We start from the raw sequence: 27329 nt of genomic DNA on the forward strand, positions 1-27329 counted from the left end.
CTTTTATATCCTATGTATAAACATTATGTATTACCATTGCTATATCTACTTAATAAGAGTAATACAAGCAGTGGGCCATCATGTACAAGCTAATATTATCAATACTATTATGGAAATAAGGAAGTAGTATACCCATTGATATGCCAATTCTTCCTATATTAGGCGTGTATTTGGTGAATGACCTATGGGAATCATAGGGAACAGAGGAAAATAGGCAATTCGTGTGAGCTGTGATGTATTAAGCAAAGGAAACTCTGGAGATTCTCAGACTCAGCTACATGAAAACACTGCTGATTTAGATGCTCTGTTGAGTTCTGATGAAGAGGAGAGTAGCAATGGTCAGGAGAGTAGCACTGGTCACTCACCAGGTGAATATAGTGGAAATAAAAAGGCATGTACAAAAGTTAGGGATGATACTATTGCTGGGATATCAGCCAAGGAAACAGTTAGCAATCAACAGGAACATAAAGAAGAGGAAGCAGACTTTGGACCTGCTATTATTGAAGAATCAGTTGGCGAGTCTAGCATAAATGACAACTGTTCTTTGTTTGATGACTCCCTTCTGGTCACTCTGACCCAGGAAGTGGACATCCAAACCAAGAATTGCAAAAATGCCAAGGAGAATGAATGTAACAACAAGAATATCCGTGCATTGAGTGCTGTTAGCATGCTGAATGAGGGAAGTACAAAGAATAGTGCACTTAGATGCAGACATACGAATAGCTGATCTTACTACTATGGGATTTGAACTCGTTACATATCACTATTTATTACCTATGTCGTTTGAGCTACAAAGAGGAAAATAGACATGACTATATTAGGCGTGTATTTGGTGAATGACCTATGGGAATCATAGGGAAAAGGGGAAAATAGGCAATTCGTGTGAGCTGTGGTGTATTAAGAAAAGGAAACTCTGGAGATTCTCAGACTCAGCTACATGAAAACACTGCTGATTTAGATGCTCTGTTGAGTTCTGATGAAGAGGAGAGTAGCAATGGTCAGGAGAGTAGCACTGGTCACTCACCAGGTGAATATAGTGGAAATAAAAAGGCATGTACAAAAGTTAGGGATGATACTATTGTTGGGATATCAGCCAAGGAAACAGTTAGCAATCAACATGAACATAAAGAAGAGGAAGCAGAATTTGGACCTGCTATTATTGAAGAATCAGTTGGCGAGTCTAGCATAAATGACAACTGTTCTTTGTTTGATGACTCCCTTCTGGTCACTCTGACCCAGGAAGTGGACATCCAAACCAAGAATTGCAAAAATGCCAAGGAGAATGAATGTAACAACAAGAATATCCGTGCATTGAGTGCTGTTAGCATGCTGACTGAGGGAAGTACAAAGAATAGTGCACTTAGATGCAGACATACGGATAGCTCATCTTACTACTATGGGATTTGAACTAGTTACATATCACTATTTATTACCTATGTCGTTTGAGCTACAAAGAGGAAAATAGACATGACCTATATATACAGGAAAAGGCAGATATAAGTAGCAATCCGACAGTTTTTCCATCTGGTCCCACCACAATCAACGATGGAATGCCTATAACACGAAGAAGCCGCATGAGATCCTTCTTAGTTTTATCTCCAAATGGAAGAGCTAACCATGGCATGCTTTTGTAGTAATCTTCAAAAGCCTCCTCATCCCTGTCACTAGAGATGAAAACAATCTCAAAGTCTTTTCCTCTTTCCTTGAGTTCGTTGTATACCTTTACAAGCTTTGGTGTGAAGGCTTGGCAAGGTGGGCACCAATGGGCAGAGAAATACAAAGCAATTGTCTTCTCCACAAGCTCAGCTATCGGGACCCGTTTCAAGAATCAAAACATGAAAAAATGATTAACATCACCCACAAGAGTACCGAGTTTTTACTAGAGTCCATGTCTACTTGTGGTTTAATAGTTAATAACAAGAATCCACCGTGAAAACAACCCAAATTCGTACCCTGAGAGATGTGACAATAAGGCCATCATGAAATAAAATCTGTGCATCTATTTTTCCTAAACCCTTACAGGAGCCAATGAAACTCAATCGCCCAATTCAATACATGTATTCAATAGACTTAATGAATACATAATTTATTTCTAGATTTTCAAGTTCAATAGCCCAATTCAATACATGCTTTCATGAATCATACCTACATTCTCATAAAGAACCCAAATCCAGACTTGCTGGCAGAGAAAAACACAAGCCAAAAAGGGAAAACACCCACCTTTCTTCCTCCATGGGCAAGGACAAAATCTCGTTCATCAGACACCAGAAGAGACTCTACAGTCTGTGCAGCCCTTAAGGCTTCCTCTTTCGCCCTCAGCTCATCAAATCTCTCTGCGGTGAATGGATATCCCTCAACCCCATATTCTTCAATGATCTCCACACCTTTAGTCGTTATAACTCTGCCCTCTCTGTCCAGAAAAACAAGGCACGGATGTCGTCAACCTGGAAGGCCTCATTAAGCTTCTTCCTTGTATTACCATCTGAGAATGGTAGGGCAAGCCATGGCATGGTGTTGTGGTATTCCTCGAATGACTTCTCATCAAAATCCCCAGAAACGAAGAGAATCTCGAAGTCCCCCTTCTCCAATAACTTTTTATAGATTTCAAACAAAACAGGGGTGAAAGCCTTGCATGGAGGACACCAATGGGCAGAAAAGTACAGACCCACTTGTTTCCCTTCCAGTTCTCCAACTTTCACCTGTAGATTACATTGGATTCAATACAAAAATGCAATGTTGCAGCAAAATAAATGATAACGGAGACTATAAGTATAACAATCGTACCTTCTCTCCATTATTTTTGATCAGGAAATCACGTTCCCCGTTGCAAAGCAAAGAGCTCAAACTGTCATTGGTTGTTTCCTTTTGCACAGCCATAGCAAGCTAACACAATCTCTCTCTCGGTTCCGAGCCAACTTTCTTCCACTGCAATCTCTGAGGGCTAAGAAAGAGAATTTATAGACACAGGAGAACAGACAAGTGAAGATTAGTTTAAACAAATGAGACAGAGACCAGGTAGTTGTACACGAGTAAAAGAAGTATAACCTGAAATGACCAAAGAGGGTATATTAGTGATGTAATTTAGCATTAAAAGGAAACGAAGCTCTTGGAAAACTAAAAATTAAAACACGTCCATGTGGGCCCCATGAGGGCCACATGGCTCACCTCCTTCTCCGTGGGATAGCAGGGCCACATGGCTCACCTCCTTCTCCGTGGGATAGCAGGGCCACATGGCTCACCTCCTTCTCCGTGGGATAGCAGGGCCACATGGCTCACCTCCTTCTCCGTGGGATAGCATGGAGGGACTAAACCATGCCACTTAACATTGTATCATGGTCATATGTCAATACAGGAGGCAGAAGGATAATCCAACTGTCCACTGCACGTGCACAAGTTTCAATTTCATGGCCTTCTAGGTTTGTCTCATCCAGCTGCCAACACTCCCAACCCATTCGAACACTTGCCTGAAGCGAATGGGATGGAGAATTCAAATACAGGTTTAAAGGAACCCCTGCTCATTCAAAGGAAGAGACATCCTCAAGAAGAATATGAAGAAAATGAGTACTGGGGAGACCATGCTATTGGTATTGTGGAACTTGAAAATAATGAAAAAACTGATGAGGGCGGTACTTTTCTCCGAGCTTCCTTGAACGGCATGAATGTGCTTGCAGGTCGGTACCTGATCACCCTTGTGAGTTATCATGTTATACAAGGACCGGAACTATTCATTCGTCTCGTTTTCAGAATCCCAGGAACCAGTCATTCGCTCGTCTCTAGTAGAGGTGACAAAGAGAACCAGACCATGCTACTGAATGCTACCAAACCTTGCTTATGTATTTTGCCTAAGTCGGGGTCAACCATTTTGCCAGTCTTCTACAAAAGCAAAAGAAAAGGCAGTTGAGGAAGCAGGCTCAGATTCATAATCTCAGTTCCGAGAATGGGCATCCTCACTCGTAAGCACTGCTACTTCCGACTTGAATGCTGGAGTTGTATGGATAAAACCGAGGTTGACAAGAGGACTGGGGCTGTGGCAGATACCACTACCAAAAGTGAGGCTGAGAAGAAGCCTGGGGTTGCGGGAAATACTACAAGCAAAATGGAGGCTGCCCTGAGTCCTGGACTTGTGAGAGATATGACGAACAAAACCGAGGCTGACCAGAAGCCCGGGGTTGCCGGAGACGCTACAAGCAAAGTTGAGTCTGCCTAGAAGCCTCGGGCTATGGGAGATACGACGAGCAAAATCGAGTCTGACCAGAAGAAGCTCGCGATTGTAGCAGATATTACAAACAGAAGAGACACTGACCAGAAGCCTGGGGCTGCGGGAGATGCTACAAGCAAAATGGGCAATGGAGGTTGCCCAGAAGCCTGCAGATACTACAAGCAAAAGCGAGGCTGACCGAAAGCCTGGGGCTACAGTAGATACAAGTAGCAGAACTGAGGCTGCCCAAAAACCCCAGGCGATGCTAATATCAAGTAAAGCAAATATTAATTAAACATGATGTGTAAATTTCATTTAGAAAATGATCCATTCCTTTTGGTTAAGCAGGTTCGTCTTCGTGAAACCCTATCCTGCAAAGCGGAAGTCTGATCCCTTAGTGGCAGTTATCCTGGGATAAACGGAGGGAGCAAGCAAAATTAAAGGTAAGAAGCTTGACGTAATTTATGCCATTTGCGTTAGCTTCGTAGATTGAGGCAAAGTCGAGAATATTTTTTTCGTTTGTTTACTTGGATTTTGGTTGTTAGAAGCCTGTAAATTGCCTGATGTAAGAAATACAATCAATAGTCACAGAATGTTTTTAGTGCAAATTTGACACAGATGATTGAGATGTGTTCCATTTTCACAAAATAAAAAAACCAGGAGAAGAAGTATCTAACAGAGAACACTAATACCCACCGTGGTTTGCAGCCATGATTTGCATTCGTCAAGCCACTATAGATGACCTGCTGGCAATGCAGACATGCAATCTGATGTGTCTGCCGGAGAATTACCAGATGAAGTATTACTTCTACCACATCCTCTCATGGCCGCAGCTTCTGTACGTGGCCGAGGATTACAACAAGAAAATTGTGGCTTATGTTCTGGCGAAAATGGAAGAGGAGTCCACGGAATGCCACGGCCACATAACCTCTCTGGCTGTGTTGCGTACGCACCGCAAACTGGGCCTTGCGACGAAGCTCATGACCGCATCCCAGAAGGCAATCGGGACTGGATTGCTGTTTTTTCAACAGCTGCAAATATTTTCAAAGAATTGACGGATCTAGTTCGATCCAGCGCCAAGTTCGCTCTGTCGATCCAGCACCTAAGATGAGAAAACCGTCGGTCGTTCAGTGAATGAAGCAATTCGCTCTGTCGACCCAACACCAAAGATGAGAAAACCATAGCAAGAACAAAGCTGGGTACAGAGGCACAGTAGGCAAGAACATAGGCGGTGGTTCATGACACCTCCCGCCATGCACAGACACCTGCAACACCTGCTGCACAACACCCGTTAACATCAAACCTTAGCATACCCTGCAAACAAAACACCCGTTAACATCAAACCTTAGCATACCCTGCAAATACAAATTAATGTTAACATTAACATGAGACCGTTGACGGTCAACGATAATGAACAGGGCGTAAAATGCAATTAGGCTATGCTCCGGCCTCTTCCGCCTGACGAAGAGGCTAAATAAGATGGCAAAGCTTCAGCTCCAAATAAAACTTTGGTTATCTCGACACATCCCCGCACAGCATGTTTGGAAACTTTATAATAATCGCCGAATAACACCGCACTAAAACTGCAAACTAATGCTAACTCGAAGCTGTTCGATTACTATAGTCCCTGCCCATTACCAGATGGGAGGGACTAAAAATCACGGTGCTCCATAGCCATATCTTAATTCTCTAACCTAATGTCATTTAGGTGCGTAGATATCACTCTATAGGCTTCCTGGCTATCTACTAATATTTGGCCCAGGATGGATTTCATGTGCTAGTAAAGTTCTATTATGCAAAGTATTGATTTTCCTGTGATGTGTGTGTCTCGGGTCAGTGAGCCATTCAACAGTTAAACCAAGAATCTCAAAATTTATGAAATCATGCCCAAAGTTAAACCAAGAATCTCAGCGTCTATGAAATCATAGTGGCATGATCTAAGTCCCTTTGGATAGGGCTAAGAGTGTTGACCTGAAATCTCCTTGCCGCAGTGAAGACTCTATATCAGGCCCTAACATTGTCAGCGCCTTGGTTTGCAGAGCCTCTGTAACTCCACATGTGTTCCTAGGCCATGCTGGGATGGGGGAACAAAGTAATCGACCAGAATTTATCGGACGCCGGCGCCGGCACCTCGTTAATCGACGGGAATTTATCCAAATTGAGACCCTCAACACCGTATGTTCCCGCTAGGAGAGACTTCCACAACGCCTCCTGATCGCTTGATATCTCCATTTTCGAAACCGAAGACGACGGCAACGGTTACACAAGTGCGGGTTGTTGCTTTACTATTATTGTGCAAAGAGGGCGAAGTCGAAGTCGAAGTCAGTTCGCCTAAGGCATATTGGGCAACGGCATTCTTGATTTGCTTAGGGGAATGAGAAGACACAGGCAGAACATGGGACACAAAATCTGGGAAATTGAAATGGGCGACAGGACCTTTCAGGTAATACACTGCGGCGTCATAAGCACGGGTTGCCTGTTCAGCGGTTTTGTATGATCCCAACCATAACTTCGCTCAACATTTGGGCATCCAAATTTCGGATACCCAGCTTCCCCATTTTCGCAGTCGGGTACCCCTAAATTTATGGGGCGTTTGTCCAGGACCTTCATTTGGTAAGGGATGGTCGTGTTGTGTAGCGTGGGTTTCTCCATATTGCAATGTTTTGAATAAAGTAGCAGGCTATGGACAGAGCTTGGAAAATCACTGAACTGCGCTCAGGAAATGGAATGAAACGCTGGGCCCTGATTTCAAGACATGGAGGACTATATATATATATATGAAATTTGAAATGCTGGGACTCTGGGAGCGCGTATCGTCCGTGTGTGTTAGAAAGAGGAATAGGAAGATGTGGGAAGACAGAGTAGTGAATGAATGCAGGCGGTTGGATATTCAAAGGAAGACTGACTTAGCATAGGAAAGAAAAACACGCGAAGGAACATCTTCCCGAAAGGTCAGGGGCTCATGGAAAGCTCTTTTCTTCGTATAACGTGTGATCAGATCGGTGGAGTCCCATAGATTGACTTGTAATGCAAAGCAAAGCCCCCCAAGTCCATCCGTATATACTAACTTAACTCAGAAATCCCAGAACAATCTGCGAGGATCTTGCTCTTATCATCGCTTGTCTTTCATCCATCGAAATGAAATGAGTAAAGTAGAGCGAGGAATGAGGTTGTTGATTCCAGTTTCTCTGTCGTTTAGTTATATTTAGGCTGTAAAGCTTTACCTTTTCTGGAAACACGTGTTCGATGTGATTGTTAGTGCGTGGAGAGAATCTAGTAGAGGATAATGGGACACGGATGGAATTTGATGTTCCACAACATGTATTTGACTGTGGAAAATTTTTGAAACCCAAAAAAATCACAGGTTAAAAAAAATGGTTGAAACCGTTGACGGATGTATTTTGGCGTTCCATCGTAAATGCTATCGAGTAGTTTAAATTCTAATGAATGAATTAGACTGAAATTAATTTAGACAATTTGCAATTTTTTTTTTCCTCGATTGTGTAAGAATGTACAGTTTTTTTATTATTATTTTTTGGTGGATCTGTTGAAAATGTGATTTTATCATTAAAATAAAAAAAGGAATATGAGAAAGATTGAAGTCATGGCATTCTCTAACTGAATGTATATATTTGGAAAAAAATATATGGTGTTATAGAAACACTACTAAGCTATTATGCTTAGAGGATTTTTTTCCTAAATATAACTAGCTACAAGGCTACTTCAGACTCACAAAGTTATATAAAACATAAGGGATAAGCATGAAAAATAAATGACTATCATCAAATTTCTATTTGGCAAGAAAACAGATTTGAAATTTGAAATGTGATAAAACGATGAATATTAAACATATTGCAATGCACTAGTATTGAAGGCCATGTAAGGGTGGGCACTTACTGTTGGAGGATTATTTAAAGTAATAATCCTTTGGTGTATATCCATCTTTAGCTGTTTTAATGCCAAATGAAAGTGGGTATCTATTATTGGAGAATTATTAGTAGTATTAATCTTATTGTGTATATCCATCTTCCCATAACATTTAATACTTGTTAATAATAGGATTAATAATAATAATAATAATAATAATATTGTGTATATCCATCCTTACATAGTATTCAATACTAATTTGATTTGCAAGGCGGATAATAGTCACATCTAAGTGTCCTTACATCTCACTGTCCACTATTGATTATCATTCTCTATCATAGGGTGCAGAGGGGAGGAATTATGCACACATTTCAGAGGTGCAAGCATATTTACTTACCTTGTGGTCACTCAATGCTTCTTCCAAGCTCCACAACATCATGGCCCTCTTAATCAGTTCCATAGAATATGTATATGGTGATACCAACAGCTCTCCAAGAGAATTGGTGTAAAAATCTTCATTTGAGAGCGACCCAAATGATATCAAGAACATTAGAAATCCAGCCGAGCTTGAGCTTTGATCAATGCTGAAATGCCTATCAGTGAATCTTTCAACAGTTGTACAGTAGTGAAAAAATATATAGATGCTTTCCCCTTTTGATGGAGACGGTTTCCCTTTTTTCTAAACAAGAGTAGTGTTGAAATTATGCAACTGCTATGGTGAACAATACGAAAACTAAAAACTAGTTCTTTTCACTAAAACAGAGAATTTCTTTGCTTCAAATTTGGAGTGAAATAGACCATAATTAAAGACACATTCACACACAATTAAACACAATAATTTTCTAGCGAACCCAATTGGGAAAACCCTCTTCTTGATTATTGATAGAAGCTAAGCATTAGATCTCTTACAAATACAACCTATTTCAATATTAAAACAAACTTGTTTTCCTGCGTTGAATCAGTCTTAAAACCCTTGCAAGATTGTTGATCCATATCTTCTCTCTATCAAACTCACACAAGCCTTAACACACAAGCACCAACCTGTGCTCTCTATTTCCTTGTCTCACCAACTTGTGCTCACAAGACAATGATCAAATTGCGCTTTCATTCCTCCTTATAAACACTTTGATTAGGCTATTACTGGCAAGTTCTATTTGAGGAAAGTTGAACTCTTGATTGACTAGTTAGCAAAAGCTCACTAGTTGTGTTAACTCATCCTTTCTATAATTTAGGAGCCTGACTCAATCAACTCATCCTTTACCTAAAATAACTCGCACTAGAAGACAATAAACTTGGACTTCCACTAATTAGCACTAGTCAACTACTTATTGCACTCCTAAATTGTAGGAATTTGCCCTAAATTTTAGGAACTAGTCCTACCTTTTAGGAATTAGCTCCTAACTCATAGGAACTCGTGCATTCTCAAGGAGAAACTTGTTGTGATTCCTTTGATTAAGGAACAAATCAAGGAACCCTTTCTCACTAACATTTTCAACATTTCCTCTTAGGGAGGAAGGTGTTTGTGGAAGAACCTCTTCCACCTGGATTTGTCTTCAACATTACCATGTTCTTCGTTGTTGTAACTGCTCCCTCTAAACTGGAAGGCTTCCCTGCTTTCTTCTGCGGAACTCGCTTTGAAGACCTATTCTTTCTCAACATGCTCTGCAAGTCTATCACTTCTCTATTCTAAGAACTTCATGCCTTGCTTCTCAAGGTTGCTCCCTATGAAAGTGTGCATCTCCAACTCCATAATATGCCACTATTAGTAAACACAACTCCTTTAAGTCATTGAGTTTTAGTCTAAACAATATGCCCTCTAATTGCTCCTTTTTCCATCAAGGATGCCAACTCATAAGGTCTTCAACCTGCCCACTACTTGCCTAATTGATGCTCCATAAAAGAGAAGTCTTAGGGAAAAGGAGGTTGCCCACTTTCCACTCAAGATGTCCTTCTCTACATAGTGAACTAGGCATGAATACTAAGCCCTTTTGAATGCTTCCTTTGTCCCTTTAAGGATCAACCTTGAGATTCAATTTTTTTTCCACTCCAACCAGATTCGATGTCCTCCTTAAATGCTAGACTTAGGGCACCAAAGACACCTTCTAACTACCCTCCAAACAATACATAAGATGTCCACCAAAATTGTCCTAAATCTAGACTCAAACACTTTGTAAAAACACCAAACTTCGAAGAATACAAACATACCTTTGGTCTGGACAATTAATTCTATCCCTAAATAAACTCAGCATGTGCATTTAAGTCTGAAGCTTCGACTCTCTGGTTAGGGCTAGTGACTGTCCATGTCAGCTCCCCTTGGTCCAAAAGTTCCTCAGGAACCTGTGGCTATCCTCCTTATACAAGCCTTCTATATGTGTTGGACTATAGGACTGTTCTCTCACATGTTAAGGTCTATCGACCCCTACAAACTAGAGGCTACAAGGCTCGACCCTCCTTGCAAAACACACAATTTTTTTTTGGCCTATGTAATTGAGAAATCCTCCACAAAATTATCCACAGATCTTCCCTCTAAATTGCCTGCAATCTGCCCTTAACTTCGCCCTGTTCATACTTCAAAAGAGACACTTCTTTCTCCTTCGCTCCACCTGAGCTAGCTCCTCAAGTGCTTGCGGCTACCTTAGACCATATGCCTTTTCACTATGATGAATTTGCTCTTGTATGTCTTACCTTTATTCTGATACACACTTCAATACCATGTAGAATTTCCTTGAAATTATGCAACTACTATAGTGAACAATCTGAAATATGAAAACTAGTTTCTTTTCACTAAAACACAAAATTTCTTTACTTCAAATTTGCAGCGGAATAGAACATAACTAAAGACATATTCACACACAAATAAACACAATATTTTTCTACGGTACCCAACTGGGAAAACCCTCTGCTTGATTATTGATAGAAACTAAGCATTAGATCTCTTACAAATACAACTTATTTCAATCTTAAAACAAAGTTGTTTTTCTACCTTGAACGAGGCTTGAAACCCTTGCAAGATTTCTTATCCCTATATGCTCTCTATCAAACTCACACAAGCACCAACCTGCTCTCTACTCTCTTGTCTCACCAGTTCGTGCTCACAAGACAATGATCAAATTGTGGCTTCGTTCCTCATTATAAGCACTTTGATTAGGCTATTACTGACAAGTTCTATTTGAGGAAATTCGAATTGTTGATTGATTAGTTAGCAAAATCTCACTAGTTGTGTTAACTCGTCCTTCCTATAATTTAGGAGCCTGAGTCAATCAACTTGTCCTTTACCCAAAATAACCTGTAGACTATAAACTTGGCCTTCCGCAAAATAGCACTAGTCAACTACTTCTTGCACTCCTAAATTTTAGGAGCTCATCTTACTTTTTAGGAATTAGATCCAAACTCATAGGTACTTATGCATGCTCTAGGAAAAACTAGTTGTAGTTCCTTTGACTAAGACACAAATCAAAGAACCCTTCACTTATCAATATATATGTAGGTAGGTAAAAACAAGATCTTGCTTATTGTCACCAATGTGCCTTATATATTACATGTAAACGCAAGGTCTGCCTTGTATATATATAAGAGAAAGTTTTACTGTGACACCAATTGAGCTAAAAATCTTGCTGTTTCTGTACCCCGAAATACTATAGTCTCTTGCCTGGCTATTGAAACTTACATATCCATTTTAATGTCATAAAATCAAAGTAGCTTAAGAAACCGAAATGTAGTTGTTTCTTTTATTCAACTTTATGTTGTAGCTTGTTAATGCCTAAACATTCTTAATATATAAACCAAATATAACGTGTAACATATATTCATCGGGGAAAAAGTGATGTAGAATTTGGAAAAAAGAATCATACCATTTTTATAAAAAAATTCAATATCAACAATGATATAGATAAAACTCAAAACGGTTAAAACATCTAGCCACAACCACGGAGATAGGAAGTGTGGAATACCGCATGCAATAACATTACAAACAAATATTGTAATCATAATGCAATAAGGTAGCTTCAGCACATGGTTTTATTGCTGTACTTACTATATAGTGCCTGTACAAAATCCATGAACAGGTAGATGCGAATACCCATTCCTTTTAAATATATGCCATCAATGTTTGAGCGTTTTCGCCATTTAATAATTACCTGTAATTATTTGGGATATATACCTTTCCAATTACTACTGGAATCAAATGTGTTTTTTTATGGTTGCCATGTGTTGTTTTCTATTTATATTTTGTATTAAGATTATAATTGCCAATACTGATCTTTAGGCCAATATGTACAATGTCAAATTAAACCGGGCTTGGAGGCACACAGACCACTAACCTCCAAAGCTTGCGCAATCAAAATTATAAATCCAAAGTTAAGCATGCACCGATTGATACACATTACATTCAATGTTTCAGAATACATTTTTGTTCCTGCGAGAATTTACAATTAATATAGAAGACAACGGAGTGAATGTAGACATATAATTTGTACTGTGTTTTGAAAGATTCTGGCAACCTTAGGTCTTGGTTGATTAGGTTAGAGAACAGGGGTTTCATTATATGTAACAATTTGGTTTTTAATCGTTAATTGAGATATGGGTGCTGTTTAATAGTTATTTGGAAAAATGGGTGTTAGAAAAAACAGAAAGGGAGAAGAGGATTTTTTAAGTGGTGACAAGTGTTTATTTGATAATTAAAAAAGGTGATTGGTTGTTTGTATTTGATGATTAAGAGGTGTTATTGGTTCAGCTGGATATGAAAATCACATTTTTTATAATGAAAATATATTATTAATTAGGAAGCAAATCATTATCTTCATCCCATAATTTTACAGAAATTGACAATGAACAATTACGATTTTAACAATGAAAGTTCGGAATTTCACAAATTCTAGTATTGTAGATGGATTTTTATGCTTCCATTTTTATATGTTCATTCGGTTGATGATTGGAGTAGAATATCGATCAAAATTTTGGTTTTTTTTCAACGGGGCATTATTTAGTGAGCTTTAACTAATGCAAAATATGTTGAAATTGAAGTTAGAAGAAGTCGCATTGTGAAATCTTGGAACAAATTTATGATTACACAATGCAACTTGATATTTAGTGATTGAAAAAGAGAAAAATGTTGAGAGTTTTTCCAACTCTATTAGAGTTTGCTTTTGTCTTCCAAAGATCTATTTTTAGTTTTTAGTGTTTGTATTTCTTTCATCTATTCCTTGTAGCCAATTGTACCTTGATGTACCTATTGAGACTTGGAACTCACCTCATATTATAATATGGATTGTCTATATTTATTTATGTTATCTATATGGGAGTCCTAACACAACGTTTCCTAACATCTCTTCTATGTATTTGGGAAACCTTATAAGAATTTGTCCCTTAAGATATCTTTTGAGACTTCTATCTCACCTCATTGTAAAATATGGATTGTCTTTTGTATTTGCTTGGGAATCCTCAAATGACGTGTGTTAAGAAACTCTTTCTTCTACTCACTGAATCTCATAATGACAAGCCCCTATGTTATATTGAGACTTATATCTCACCCTTTTTTATAATATGGCCTTTACATTTGTTTGGGAATCCTTGAAACGACATTTCTAGGAATATCTATTAAGACTTGCACTTGTCTTCATTTTATTTATGAACTTTCATTATTAAATCATCGAAGATATCTATCGAGAATTGCATACCTCTCTCTATATATGGTTCATTGCAATATTTTTTAAAATTTACTCATTCAATGTATATTAAAAAAAGGCCTTTTTCGTTATTTTAGAACCAAAGCATATTTACCGAAACCCTCATAAAAACATCTCCTAGGAAATATGTAGTAAAACTTACACCTCACCCCATTTTTATAAAATGAAATTTCTTCAAGTATGTATTTACTTGAGAATCCCTATAATGACATATTCCAATAGTATCTATTGAAAGAGTTTACTTCAACTCATTCTATAACATGGCTATGTTTATTTCATGAATGAGGAGTATTTGTTCATAATCACGTATTTCTGAGTGTTTTTATTGATGGAATCACTTAACATAATTCTGTTTTAAAGATTATGAGTTATGTTTGACATATTCCTTTATGTTAGAAACAAAGAGTATTTATTGGGACATTAGAAGTATATTTTGTTAAAATTAAGAGGTATGCTAATATTTGTATGAATAATTTTTTTCAATTAGTTATTAGTTTAGGGTATCATGGGTTCTTGTTAATACTATTTAGGTTGAAACAATTTTTTAATCTTGGAGTCAGATTTAAAATTTCCTTTGATTCGCTAAGATCTTGTCTTCTTCAAATGCAAGGAAATAGGTTAATAACCTAATATCCAAAAGAATTTGGCAAGAGTGGAAATATGCATTATGGACCACTAGTAGAAGTCATTTCAAGTGGTGTGGTTTTCCTTCAGTAACAATAACTAGTCATCATGTATTCATGAATAACAACAAATGATTGTTGTCCTCATTATTGACTGAAAACTAATTTATTCTAGGTTTTAACACCTTCAGAGGATAATCTCTTATGAAAAACAAGGACACTATGTGGTCCTCTTCATACATGCTAATTCAATCTTCGCTAATTATATTTTAAAACATTTTCCTTACATACGCATATGTCTTGATGTGATTGTTAAAGTGTTGAGAGTTGTTTAGATGTGTTAGACAACCATCTAAGGCCTTTCCATCATTTATCAACGTCCTCTAGCTTTCTTTTTTTTTAACATGATCGTCTACTCTTATATTATAAAAAAACTGCTGAAAGCAGGAGCTGTTACATAAGATGAAAAGAGAGAGAGGAAAGAAGTCCAAAATAGGCTCGCAGTCCTTGACTTCTGAGAGTTAAACTTGATGCAAATGAGTTGAAATAGATAACGACTGTATTGTCGGACGAAGAGGCCATCAAGAAGACAAAATTTGCTTGACATATGACTGTTTACCAGAACTGATTAACTGAGTCTTCCACCTGGGGCTCCTTTTTGCTGACCTTGGTAGATGCTTCTGCTTGCATGCTTTGCGCTATGGACTTTATGTAGGTAATGGCCTCCTCCAGATGTTGGCATCTCTCCTTGAGTTTCTCAATTTCTGCCTTCTGTTTCTCTAGTTTCTTCCTCTTGGACCTGCTGTCTGCATGAAAGTCATCTTCGAGCTCCTTGTGATGTTTCACGAACCGAGCAATCATAAAGCAATGTTCTTTACAGAGGGTGCAAGTGTCATTTCCCAGTATGCGGTCCAGCGGGGTCTCCTTCTTTTCTTGGCCCTTCTGTGCTTCTTTCTGCTTCTCAGAGGGCTCTGCCATTGCTGAAAGAAGAGTAGTTAGGCAACAGAAATACTGTGGGTGATGCGATTTATACCTGAGAGCTGAGGTAGGAACTGTCTCTGCGCGGGTGCTTTGAAGTCGGCCTCGCTTGATGTTGAGTGACTGAACCCGGAAATGAGGTAACAAACGCTTGGTGAAGCAAGCGCTCTGATTGCTTCTGCTTCTGAGGGCGATTCTGTTCCTTCCTGAACCCACTTCTATCCACGACTGCTTCAGAACAAACAAAGGAGTGCTGGGATGGTCTGGGGAAGGGATGTGAGTATAAAGCAGAGAGGGAGGCCGATCGAGGAGAGAGGCCAGATTATTTTTATTGAGAAAGTCTGAATGCGTATCCTGAACCAGATCTCTGCTGCAGAAGATAAGGGAGATGAGGGGACGTTTACCAGCATTCGGATGGAGGGGGGCACGCGTGAAAAAGAGGTGCTTTGTGCTGATAACGAAGGGGCAGGGTGAGGGAAGCATGGAAGAGAGTGCCTGGTGAAGATCGAGGGGAGATTGACTACCAGATTGACTGAGGAGAGGACGGATTCTGAGGGCGCTGAGCAGGTGGTCTGAATGGCGGCTTAATCTACTAAGGGATCGCCTTGTCATATATCTTTTCGTTCTCACGCACTTGTCCTTGCTGTCTGCTGACAGCCTTAGTTGCTAGGTGATCTGCATCTGCGTTGTTTTCTCTTAGAATGTGTAGGAAGGTTGGGTCTCCCAGGTGTCTAAGGTTGTCATGGATCCTGGACTTGATGTTGTTGAGGCCTTCCTTAATGAAATCTTTGCCTGAGACCATAGCGGCAATGATAATGGCTGAGTCCCCCAGGATTAGTGCGTTCCTGATTCCCAATCTGAGCAGAAAGGAGGTCCCTAGGAGTAGGTTGTAAGCTTCAGTTGCATTGTTCGAAGCGTTCCCTAAACCCCATTCGTAGCTAAGAATGCTTTTCCCGTTTTGATCTTTGATGATGCCCCCTGCTCCGGCTTTCCCCGGGTTGTTCTTCGAAGCACCATCGAAGAGGAGAACATGGCGCTTCTGATTTAAAATCCACTGTTGAACCTCTTCCTTGGGTCCTCTGAGTTTCCAATTTGGCCTTTTCTTGTTAATTGATACCTGGGAGAGCTGATTTTGATTGTGATTGAGACTAAATTTGCTATACCAGTCCCTCTCTTCTTGGAGCCAGCTCGTCTGATCTGGAGGAGCTATGTAATTTGCACTGATTGATTCTGAGATGCTAGCTATTGTCTTTGCCAGAATACTAACCATGCTGGGCTCTTTGTTGTTAAAAACATAATTGTTTCTTGCTAGCCAGAGGTGCCAGCATAGGGAAGCAGGGATGCTTTTCCACACTCGGATGAGATTGTGCTTACCTTTCCTGGTGTAGGGATAGCTGTTCCTCCAGTTTTTCTGAAGGTTGGGGATCTGATCAGGGCTTCCTCGAGTTTCCATAGGACTTATCAACTGCTTCCAACAGTTATGCACTAAGGGGCAGATTAGGAAGGTATGCTGGATGGACTCCTCCTCTGCTCGACAGAAGCAGCATATTGAAGGGCCCTGGATTCCTCTTTTCCTCAAGTTCTCTGCTGTAAGGATTTTCCCCTTGAGGAGAGTCCAATTGAAGTATTTCACTTTGGGGAGGCACTCTGTCTTCCAAGCAGCTGTGTGAAGGTTCCAATTTGCTGAGGGGGATAAGTTTTGCATGGTTTTGTATCCTTCTTTCACTGTGAATTTCCCTCCATAGGAGTCCCAGATATATCTGTCTTCAGTTCTCATATTTGTTGGGGCAGAACCAGAGAGGGAAAGCTTGAGGTTGATCCATTGATCCTTGAGGGCGGGGGGTGTTTGAATGTCCTTCCAATCGAGCCATCTATTGTTGTTCCATAAAGAGATGTCAAACAGGGATGTTATCTTGCGTGCTTCCATCCAATCCTGCAGGGGTCGAAGGCCTTGTAGAAGGTTTCTTGGTTTTGAACCCATGATGCGGTCCAGCCAAATCTTGGTGTCCTTTCCATTTCCTGGGAGCTTGGATACATTTTCTTTGAAGTGAGGTAGGACTTTTTTGATAAGTCTCCACATTGGTGTGCAGGGCCTGTCTGTAATTGCTTCAGTGAGGATGTTAGAATTCGAGCCTCTGAGATATTTTCGTTTTATGGCCTCCACCCACCACGATCCTTTATCTGAGAGAATTTTCCAGATCAGTTTAAGCCCCAGAGCATGGTTTGAGAAATTGGGAAGTTTAATGGAGAGACCCCCTTTTTCATAAGGGAGAGTTACCTGATCCCACTTTACAAGGCTGTATTTCTTGGTCTCCTGCTTTCCTCCCTGCCAGAGGAAACTTCTCATGATGAGTTCCATGTGTTTATGAATGCTGACCGGAGCCATGATGATTGCATACTGGTAGATTGGAAGAGTTGAGAGAACAGCCTTGATGAGAATTGTTCTGCCGGCTAAGTTAAGTCAGGAAGCTCCCCAGCCCTGAAGGAGGCCTCTCATTTTCTCAATGTGTTTTGTCCAGACTTCGGCTTTAACAGAATCCTTAGCTAGAGGCAGTCCTAAGTAGGAGAAGGAGCTCCAATTTCTTTGTGCAGGGATGTCCAGAATCAGAAATATTCTTTGTTGGATTTGGGGAGGGACATTCCATGTGTACATCCTGCATTTTCTATTGTTCAATTTGCCTCCAGAGGCTGTAAGAAAAGCATCCAAAACTCTTTTAAATCTCCTTGCCATTAAGCTCGAGGCTCCACCAATTAACAGAGTGTCATCCGCGAAGAGCGAATGGTTTATCTCTTTTATCCCTCTTTCTATACAAATTCCCGGGATCTCTTTGCTGCTGCGGAGGCGATCAAGATGGATACTCAGGGTCTCAGCCATGATAATGTAAAGAAATGGAGAAAGGGGGCAACCTTGTCGCAACCTTCTAGAGCTTCTAAAGTATTTTCTGGGTCGACCATTAATCAAAGGTGCAGTCCAAGGGTTGGAGATGCACCCATTGATTGTGCTGATGAAGTTGCTTGAGAATCCAAATTTTTTTAGGGCTGCTGTTAGGAAGGAGTGGTCCACACGGTCGAAGGCATTCACCATGTCAAGTTTGATGATCATCCTCGTTCCCCTCTGTTGTTACTGCTGTGGATGGCTTCTTGTATTAGAATGACATTATCTGTTATTTGCCTGTTTGGGACGAAACCCCCTTGGTTTTCAGATATTAAAAGGGGGAGAAATTTTTTGAGTCTATTTGCAAGGATTTTTGTTATAATCTTATAAGAGACATTGCATAATGAGATGGGGCGAAACCTATCAAATGAGAGAGGGTTTGCTTCTTTGGGGATCAAGGCAATGTGTGAAGACTTGCTGTTCTCTCCCAGCTTATGATTTCTGAAGGCATTCTTTATCATCCAGACAAAATCTTTTTTGATTATTTCCCAGTGTTGACGATAGAAGGCAACTGTGTATCCATCCGGGCCCGGTGCCTTATCTTGCTGCATGCTGAATGTTGCTGCTCGTACTTCCTCTTCAGTGATGTCTTTGTCCAGCTCTTGATTATGTTCCTCTGATAATTTACACTCTATTGCGCTGAGGAAATCTGTGCTATCCATTTGCTGAGGTGCTGAAGAGAGAAGGGCCTTGAAGTGATTGTAGGCTGCATCTTTGATTTCTTCTTGGTCCTTCATCTCTTTCCCATCGACCTCTATTTTATCAATTTGATTGCCAGCTCTCCTGAGCTTAATGTTATTGTGAAAAAATGTGGTGTTCTTATCTCCGGCTTTCAGCCATAGACAGCGAGATTTCAATCTTTGCTCCTCCTCCTCTACTCGGTTTTGTCTATAGAGTTCCCTATAGAGATTTTTTTCTTGCTCTAAGTCCTCTTCTGAATATTGAATGGACTCTTTGTCTTTATGACACCTTTCCAACTTTGTGTTCAAGTCTGTTTTCTTTTTCCTTTCAGCGATCACCGCATCCTTTGCCCACTGCTTTATGACAACACGGAGGTGTTTTAACTTTGTTTCCCAGACAAAATGAGGCGATCCTATTACTTCCTTAGCCCACTGATTTTGTATAAGGGCACGAAAATCTTCTTGCAGATCCCAAATTTTGTTGTATTTGAAGGGGAGTGGCCCCAGATTTCTGTCCTTGACCAAGTTAAGGATCACTGGCTTGTGATCGGATGCTGAGGTGTGGATTAGGTAACTCTTAATGGACTGATAATTTTCTGCTATTCCTTCCTGTACTAAAAACCTGTCCAGTCTCTCCTTAATATTATGAGAACCAGATCTTTTATTGCTCCATGTGTATTTGCCATTTGACAGAGGAGTGTCGAGCAGATTGTATGACTGGATAATGGATTCTAGCTTGTCACGAGAGGTGTCTGCATGAAAATTTCCCCCAAATTTTTCTTGCACATTTCTTATAACATTCATGTCACCCCCAATAATTATTCTACTGCTTTGGATAGAGATGAGATCTGCTTCTATGGTGTTCCAGCAGCTGGCTTTATCCCTGTAATGATTTGGTGCGTACATGTTGTAAATGTGAAAGACTTCCTGGGTGCCTTTGTTTTTCATATCTGTTCTTATCCACCAAGTGCAGATATGTGAGTTGATGAGTTCCCAGTTATACTTGTTCCATATTGTTCCTATCCCTCCTGAGGCTCCGTCTGAGCCTATTGAAAGACCTGTGAAATTTTTGAAGCGCTGGATTTGATGGTGAAAGTCCTGTTCAGTAATTTTGGTCTCCTGGATAAGGAGAAGGTCTGGGTGTTCTTGATTTAACAAATCCTTTATTGCTTTCAGTTTTAAGGAAGAGCCCATCCCCCTGCAATTCCAAGAGACCAGGATCATTATTTACCATTTGTTGGGTGGGATCCAGACTTCTCCTTTGCCTTTTCTCCACTCCCTTTTAGCTTGCCTAAGAATGAGTCCATAGGTTGCTGTGTTCCCGTTGCCATCTCCTTTGCAGCTATTTCATCTCTGAGTTCCTTGTTTGTCTTTCGGCCAACTTTCCTCGGGGGGTCGGTGGACTGATTGGCTTCTTTTGCTTTGTTTCTAGTGAGAATTCTTTCAATGGTGGGAGGGGGGGAAGGGGGAGGATTCGAGCGGGGAGAGGCTGCCCGAGGGGAGGGGGGGGAGAAGTAGGTTCTTCTGCAGACAGAGATTCCAAAGGATTGGAGGAAGAGGGGAAAGCTGAGATTGGGGGGGGGGGGGGGGGGGGGGCAAGGCTAGATTCCAGAGGAGGTTTGTGAATGTTTCCCTGAGTGGGAGAAGGCTTTTTTCTTTTGACATGTTCCCATGAACCCTCAACATTTTCCTCATTATTCTCTACTTCACTAGCTTTTAACTTACTGCACCTATTTGCAAAATGGCCATACTCGTGACATACCTTGCATTTGAAGGGAAGCTGCTCGTAGTCCAGCTGCTGTATGTGCATCCATTGGTCCACCTTTAACTTTATGGCTTCTGGCAGGCCTTTCCCTAGGTCTACTTCCACGCATATCCTTGCGCATGCATGCATATTCTCCCTTGGTTCAGATCTGTCTATGTATTTTCCGACTGCATTTCCTATTGCTTTTACTGATTCATCCCCCCAGCAATGAAGCGGCAGGTGGGGGAGTCGAACCCAAACTGGGACCGCATTTGGGATATCCATTTCCGGATCGAAGTCCGGGGTCCATCTATTCAAATAGAGACCTCTTGTATCCATGAAATAAGGTCCATTGCGGAAGATGAGGTTCTTGTCTTCTTTCGATTCAAAGAGAAATGTGAAATATCCACGTCCGCAAAATCTGATGGCGATCTTTCCTTGGATCATTGCACTCCAGTTGCGCTCGACCCATTTTTGAATTGATCTTGGTGAGGGCCAGAGGCCGGTGACCTGACCTACGAGACCTCTTTTTGCCAGAGCTATTGCAGATTTCCTTGGCAGGGCGGGAGGAAGATTGACTTCTGGGATTTCATCCAGTTTTTTAATAAACTTTGTTACTGAAGGACGAGGTCTGTCATCTGAGGGTTCAGAGAAAAGAGAGGCGAAGATTTCTTCTTGGCTCTCAGAGACTGGGGGAGGGGGGGCGGGCCCTGCCATTGCAGGCCCGCTGGATCAAAGAGATGCAAAGCGGAGGGGAGGGGGAGGTCCCCGAAGGCGGGAGCCCGTGGAAGTAACAACGCACAGGAAGGGGCGAGGAACAAAGCCCAGCCAGGCAAGGCATGGGGGGCGAGGGCTGGCGCGCGCGGGAGTTCAAATCGCCAGGGCTGAGAGCGCTCCGTCTCCAGGGAAAACCGGGATGAGGTAGTCACCTCCATCAACGTCCTCTAGCTTAGGAAACAAAAGGAAGGGTTTATACACAAGGCAAGATTTGAAATATAATCGATTTGCTTCAGTGATTTAATGTATTCTTTATTTAGGTATAGAGATTTTCCTCTCTCCATATATGTTCGATTTTTAGCCATGTCGTAATCATCCTATAATTCAGTCATTATCTGTGACCCATGTTCCAACATTGAATATGGTTATTGCAATGAATGAAAGGCTTCGATGCTTTTTTGGTTTTTATGTAACCATATAAAGCCACTATAGTATCATAAGGAATCCATACACCATTATAGGCACATCTAAAATTATAAGTTTTCTATCATATGATTAATTATTATACATGAATTTTGAACCATGAGAGTTTAAGCATGTACCATAAGTGATGAGATGCAATGGTCCAAAAACCTAGAGTAAACAAATCAGTTACCTAGAACCAGAGCAAACTTGAGATAATGACAAATATTTTACTATATTTCCAGCTCTAGATCAAGCTCGATTTCTCATTTCTACCATTTCCTTTTATTTTGTTGGCTTCATTGGTCCTTTGGCTACTTTTATTCAAAAAGAGTTTAGAAAGAAAAACTAACTTGAAGATTACCCCACCAAACTTCAAGCATATTGGAGAGTTATAAAATCATGCATTTCACATCTCCAAACCCAAACAAAATTTTAAAATACAACATTTTCTCATCGTCTAAGCTTATAATGATGTACACTTTGCACCTTTAGGTTCAATTGTTAGTTAAGAAACTTTTGATTCAATCACATGATCATTTCATTCCAAAAACTAAGAAATAACTATAGATTTGTTTTTTAAGTCCTAGATTTCGTAAAGATGTCACAAACAATTTTTTGAAGTATGGTTTATTCTAATAAAATAAAAATAAGATGTAGTAAATAATGCTATTTCATTTTCTTTATAAGACTTATTTTTTGGAATCATATTACGTGTTTATTACTACAAATAAGCATCTTCTTAGATTAGATATTAAATTGCAACCATGGGAAGTATTTCGTCTCATGTATGGTATTTAGGAAAAATCCTGCTAGAAAACACATGATCCATTGGAGGTAGCCTTAGCGATGACCACAAGGGATATTTCAATTCTTGCGGATACTATATAGGCTAAAAATACCTTTTTTTGCCTAGAGTAAGACCTAAGAATGCCTTTGATTGGCCAAGAGCTCATCTTCCTCAAGTGGAAGTTTTTCTCCTTATAAACAACTCAGGGATCATTTTAGCATTGATAGTTGGAAACGTTCCTCTACTAACAAACGGAAAATCGCTCGATGGAAAGTCTAAATTAGACTTGGTCTCATTTGGTTTGGTGATTTCCACCTATATGTGGGCTTAATTGCCACTAATAGAATTATCATCGAAAGGAGACTTACTCATTGAAGTTCTTCTAAATCCTAAATGCATTCCTATTTAAGTATGCAAATGCAATCCAATATATAATCCTAATATTCTAACAACGATAAAAATATTGATTATAGACATATAATTCATTACTAAAAAAAAAAAAAAAAAATCATCATTTTCCATTGTAGACCATACTGACATATTCAAATGGCATCTTTTTTCTAATTTTCTAAATTCTATTGATCTGTCAAAACAAGTCGCCAATTACAACCATTTTTGTCCATAACGGTATACCACTTTGGAAACTAGATTAGCGTTGAAATAAAAGGATTTTTGACCAAAAAATAAAAATGTTTTTAAATTGTTCCATCCATATCATAAGCCTATTGTAACCAACATGATAAATAAAACAAAGTAAATTCTGATAAATAAAACAAAGTAAATTCTTGTCAATACTATAGAAGCAGTAATGATGCACATAGAAGACAATGACAAAAACCATGGAAAGAAATTGCTGAAGGAAATTCCATAGCACTATTGAAGCCAATAAAGATGTTATGTTGATGTGGAGACATCAATCAGAGCTATACATGTTCATAGTGAAGTAGGTCATTTTCCTCTAAGGAGGATGGTTTTGAGAGTTCCTAATCACATGGTCAAATTCACTGCTCCATAGACATGTCTTGATTCTTTGCTATTATGTCATTGAGTTGCATAGAGATCTCCTTGTGGGCTTCATGGTTGTTTTCTAGCACTTGGGCCAAGATGGATTTCATATATCAGTAAAGCTCTACTGTAAAGAGGTATTGACTATTCTTGTCGTGGGTGTGTCCCAAATCAAGGGTCCATTCAATAGTTGAAGTAAGAATCTCATCGTCTATGTAATCATCATGGTCTTCCAAGGATGTAGTAATGGCACAATTTAAGTACATATAGATAGGACCAAGAGTGTTGGCATGAAATCTCTTTACCACAGTGAAGGCTCTATATTAATCCCTGACATTTCTAGTGCCTCAATTTGTAGAGCATCTACGACTCTGCATCCACTCTAGGGGCATGCTGGGGCTGGTGAATAGAGATAGAAAGTATATGTGATTGTGAAATAGGAGCATATGAGGAGATTCTCCAGGATATTCTCTACTTTGACAAAATTAATGAGAATATGATCTATTGTTTCTTGATTGAATTTACTGAGATGAAAAATGGATGGTCCTTCAAATCCCCTTCTAAATATTTTGTCTCAAGTGAGAGCCCTATTGCATGTGATGAGCCATTAAAAGTGTCCAATCTTGGGCCATGGTTTAAGTTTTCAAATTTGGGGCTAGACTGGATCCTTGGGAACTTGGTTTGTGTTAGCGACAATATGATATGCCTCTTGAACTATGAATGTGTGTGACGGGTGATGCCCCTATCATAAATTTTTGATTTAATCTGCTAGAGGATTTTTTTTTGTGACAAATGATTCTCACACAATTTCCATTCTTAGGGGTGTAGGGGGATTTCAAAAGGAAAATATTCTTTTGTTTTCCATGTATGCCATTGCATATTTTCATCTTGTGGTTTCCAATGTCATTCAACTTATGTGTAGTTGTTGGCAACCATGAGAACCTTATGTTAATTTTTGTAGCTATGGTCAAATTCCACCTTGGACAAATCGTATGATAAAGTTAATGATTGCAATAGATTCCTATTTTCGAGAGGATGAAAATTGACCTAAAGATCACCCAATTTGGTCATGCCAAAGTTGAGTTTTGAATTATTTTATTCATAGATATGTTATGGAATGGGTTGGCCTTAACCACATGTGTAAATACTTAGGTCGTCCTAAACCCCAAGTGGACCCTCATGAAATCCTATAAATAGAAGAGACCTAAAGCTCATTTGGACATATTTAACAATCTATCTTCTCTTCTCTTATTTTCTTGGTTCACACAGGTCTGTTGGAGGAAAGTTCACACAAGGGTCCAAAATATCAGGGTCGAAGCTTGCACTGATCTAGGGTTTTCTAGATCTTAGACGCTGGCACAAAACTGGACATTTTAGTCTACATACATTGGGACAATGTGTTATGGGAGTGTCCAGGGAGCCTTGGATGTTGTCACAGTGGGTTATGGGAGCATTCAGGGCTTCAAATATAGATCACGTTGTATTAGTCCGGGACACTCACACAGAGTGGTCCTGAGAGCGTCTGAGCTACCATATATGCTCGCACAACAACCTTATGAGAGTGTCAAGGGCTTGAAGCGGGTCTGCTTATGTTTGACCCTGAACGCTCTCATTTAATTCACTTGAGAGCGTCTAGATTTGTTTCAGACGTAGTCATCCATTTATGCAAAGAGTGTCCAGATCTGTTATAGACGCACACACAACACCTCCTCCCTGCGTCCAAGACTCATGGATGAGATTTATGTATTTCAAAGATTTTCTCAATGACAACATTGTTTAGAAGTATCCAACAGTTGTCTACAATCAGTGGCACCACACTTCAGTCATCAGAATCAGGGTTTTGTTTTTCAAGCATTATTAGATATGTTTCATCGATATCATAGTTTTTTGTTGCAGAGATAAAGTTATTGATCATTGTACTCTATTTTGCTGAATCATTTGATGATGATCTAAGAAGGAGAATATTTGCAAGGGTTTTCCCCATAGTGGGTTTTTCCCTAGTCTTGGACCAATCTTGGTGTTTCTATGTGTGTGCATGCTTTTCTTTTGTTGTTCCTTTATGTTCCGCTACATTGATGATGTTGATGTTGTTGTTCTTTCTATATAATTGCATATGTTGATGAATAATGGTGTAGATATGAATAATGTTATGACGATATGGAGTGAACTTAATGTAGTAATGTAGAAATGAAATTATCAAAGCAAATAACAATGTATCCTTATGAAAAATTAAGATGGTATCAGAGCTGCGCTAAGATAAGCCATGGAGATCACTCCGATGATGACACCATTGGTGGAAGAAAGAAGAGGATGGTGGAGACCTAAAATAATTCTAGGGTTTGAAGAAAACCCTAGGAAAATTTATTATTAGGGTTTGATGGATTCAATGAGGTTAGGGTTAGAGAGATAAACCCTAGTTTATGGAAACAATATGAGATATGGAACCTAGCTGGTCAATGTGAAGATTCTCAAGAACTCAACAAATATTTGATGAAGCCCTAGATGAAATAATCTTGAGCAGACTTGGTTAGACAACTTAAGGAAACATTGGTATACGGACCATGGAAATTGATAGCTCTTAAATATTGGTTCAAGAGGGAGAGGATCACCTCTCATTGAAGACAAGTATTTCTTGACTTATGATGCCTTTTACTTTTATTTAGACCTATGGATCTGATGATTATGTTCATTGCTTATACTTCTTGCATATGTATTTGAATATATAGATATTTATAACCTCCTTTATAAGATGTAATGAGTATATCCTTTTTGAGGATCATTTTGAGATGCAGATCTGGAAAGAGAAAGAGGTACTTGATAGAAAGGATACAAGCACTAGAAGCTTCTTATAAAAAGGTGCACAGGTATTTGAATATGACAAGGTATGCATGGTATGTTATGTTTCAGCTATTGGCTTGATAAGACCTAAGGTATGACGAGAATGTCTCTTTCTTTGATGGCTCATACATGCATATGAAAGTGACTTGGATCTATGTTTCATATGATGATATGATGCACCTAGTGTTGAACATTTTGATTTTCTTGAATTCTCTGAGGCCATCTAATGTTGATACATCGATACACTTGATGATTGGCTAACATCCATCCACTGTACATCTTGATCCTATAAAGAAGGCTAGCACCTTGGCTATAGTAGATGATACACTTGATACTTGTCATGCATGGGTCATGTTGGATTTCGCATAGAAGGATACCTCATTGACTCCTATACTTGAGTCTGTTGATAATTATTGTGATAAGCATGATGAAAGCACATGGAAAGAGAGATTGACTCTCTCGTTGTTTTGATGAATTTTTATTGAATGACCTTACTTGATCTTATTGATAATGAAGAGCATGGTAACCTTGGTGTTAGAGGTATAAGTGTAGTTGGAAACAATGAAAATACTGAGAGGGGGAGTGAATCAATATTAAGGATAATTTTAAACTTTTTATGCCTATTTACTTTTCTTATTCAATCTTGGCACTCATCCATATAATCAGAAACAATATGTAATATGGAAGCAACATGAAATCAACATACAAGAATATACACCATGAAGATCATACACATGAGGCACAAGGTTTTACATGGAAACACTTTCAGGAAAAATCCACCAAAGATTGTTGTTGTTATTGATATAAA

The 27329-nt window shown here is 39.5% G+C and overlaps 1 protein-coding gene and 1 pseudogene across 1 annotated transcript; one reads left to right on the forward strand and one right to left on the reverse strand.

The window, feature by feature from the left end:
• Positions 1 to 1447: 1447 nt before the first annotated feature.
• Positions 1448 to 3164, reverse strand: LOC149176203 (putative nucleoredoxin 1 pseudogene; annotated as a pseudogene).
• A 1744-nt stretch (positions 3165 to 4908) lies between these two features.
• Positions 4909 to 5253, forward strand: LOC149176204 (N-terminal acetyltransferase A complex catalytic subunit NAA10-like). The gene has a single exon (XM_089421379.1). The coding sequence runs from the start codon at positions 4909 to 4911 to the stop codon at positions 5251 to 5253; it is 345 nt and encodes a 114-aa protein (XP_089277505.1).
• Positions 5254 to 27329: the final 22076 nt, after the last annotated feature.

Source organism: Pinus tabuliformis, chromosome 4_1 (assembly GCF_031772625.1).
Source record: "Pinus tabuliformis cultivar Carrire ecotype Pingquan chromosome 4_1, CPIR1, whole genome shotgun sequence".
Lineage (NCBI taxonomy): Eukaryota > Viridiplantae > Streptophyta > Pinopsida > Pinales > Pinaceae > Pinus > Pinus tabuliformis.

What these genes read in the sequence shown, in the direction of transcription:
- LOC149176204 (XM_089421379.1), top strand. Translation starts at nt 4,909, where the DNA reads ATGATTTGCATTCGTCAAGCCACTATAGATGACCTGCTGGCAATGCAG.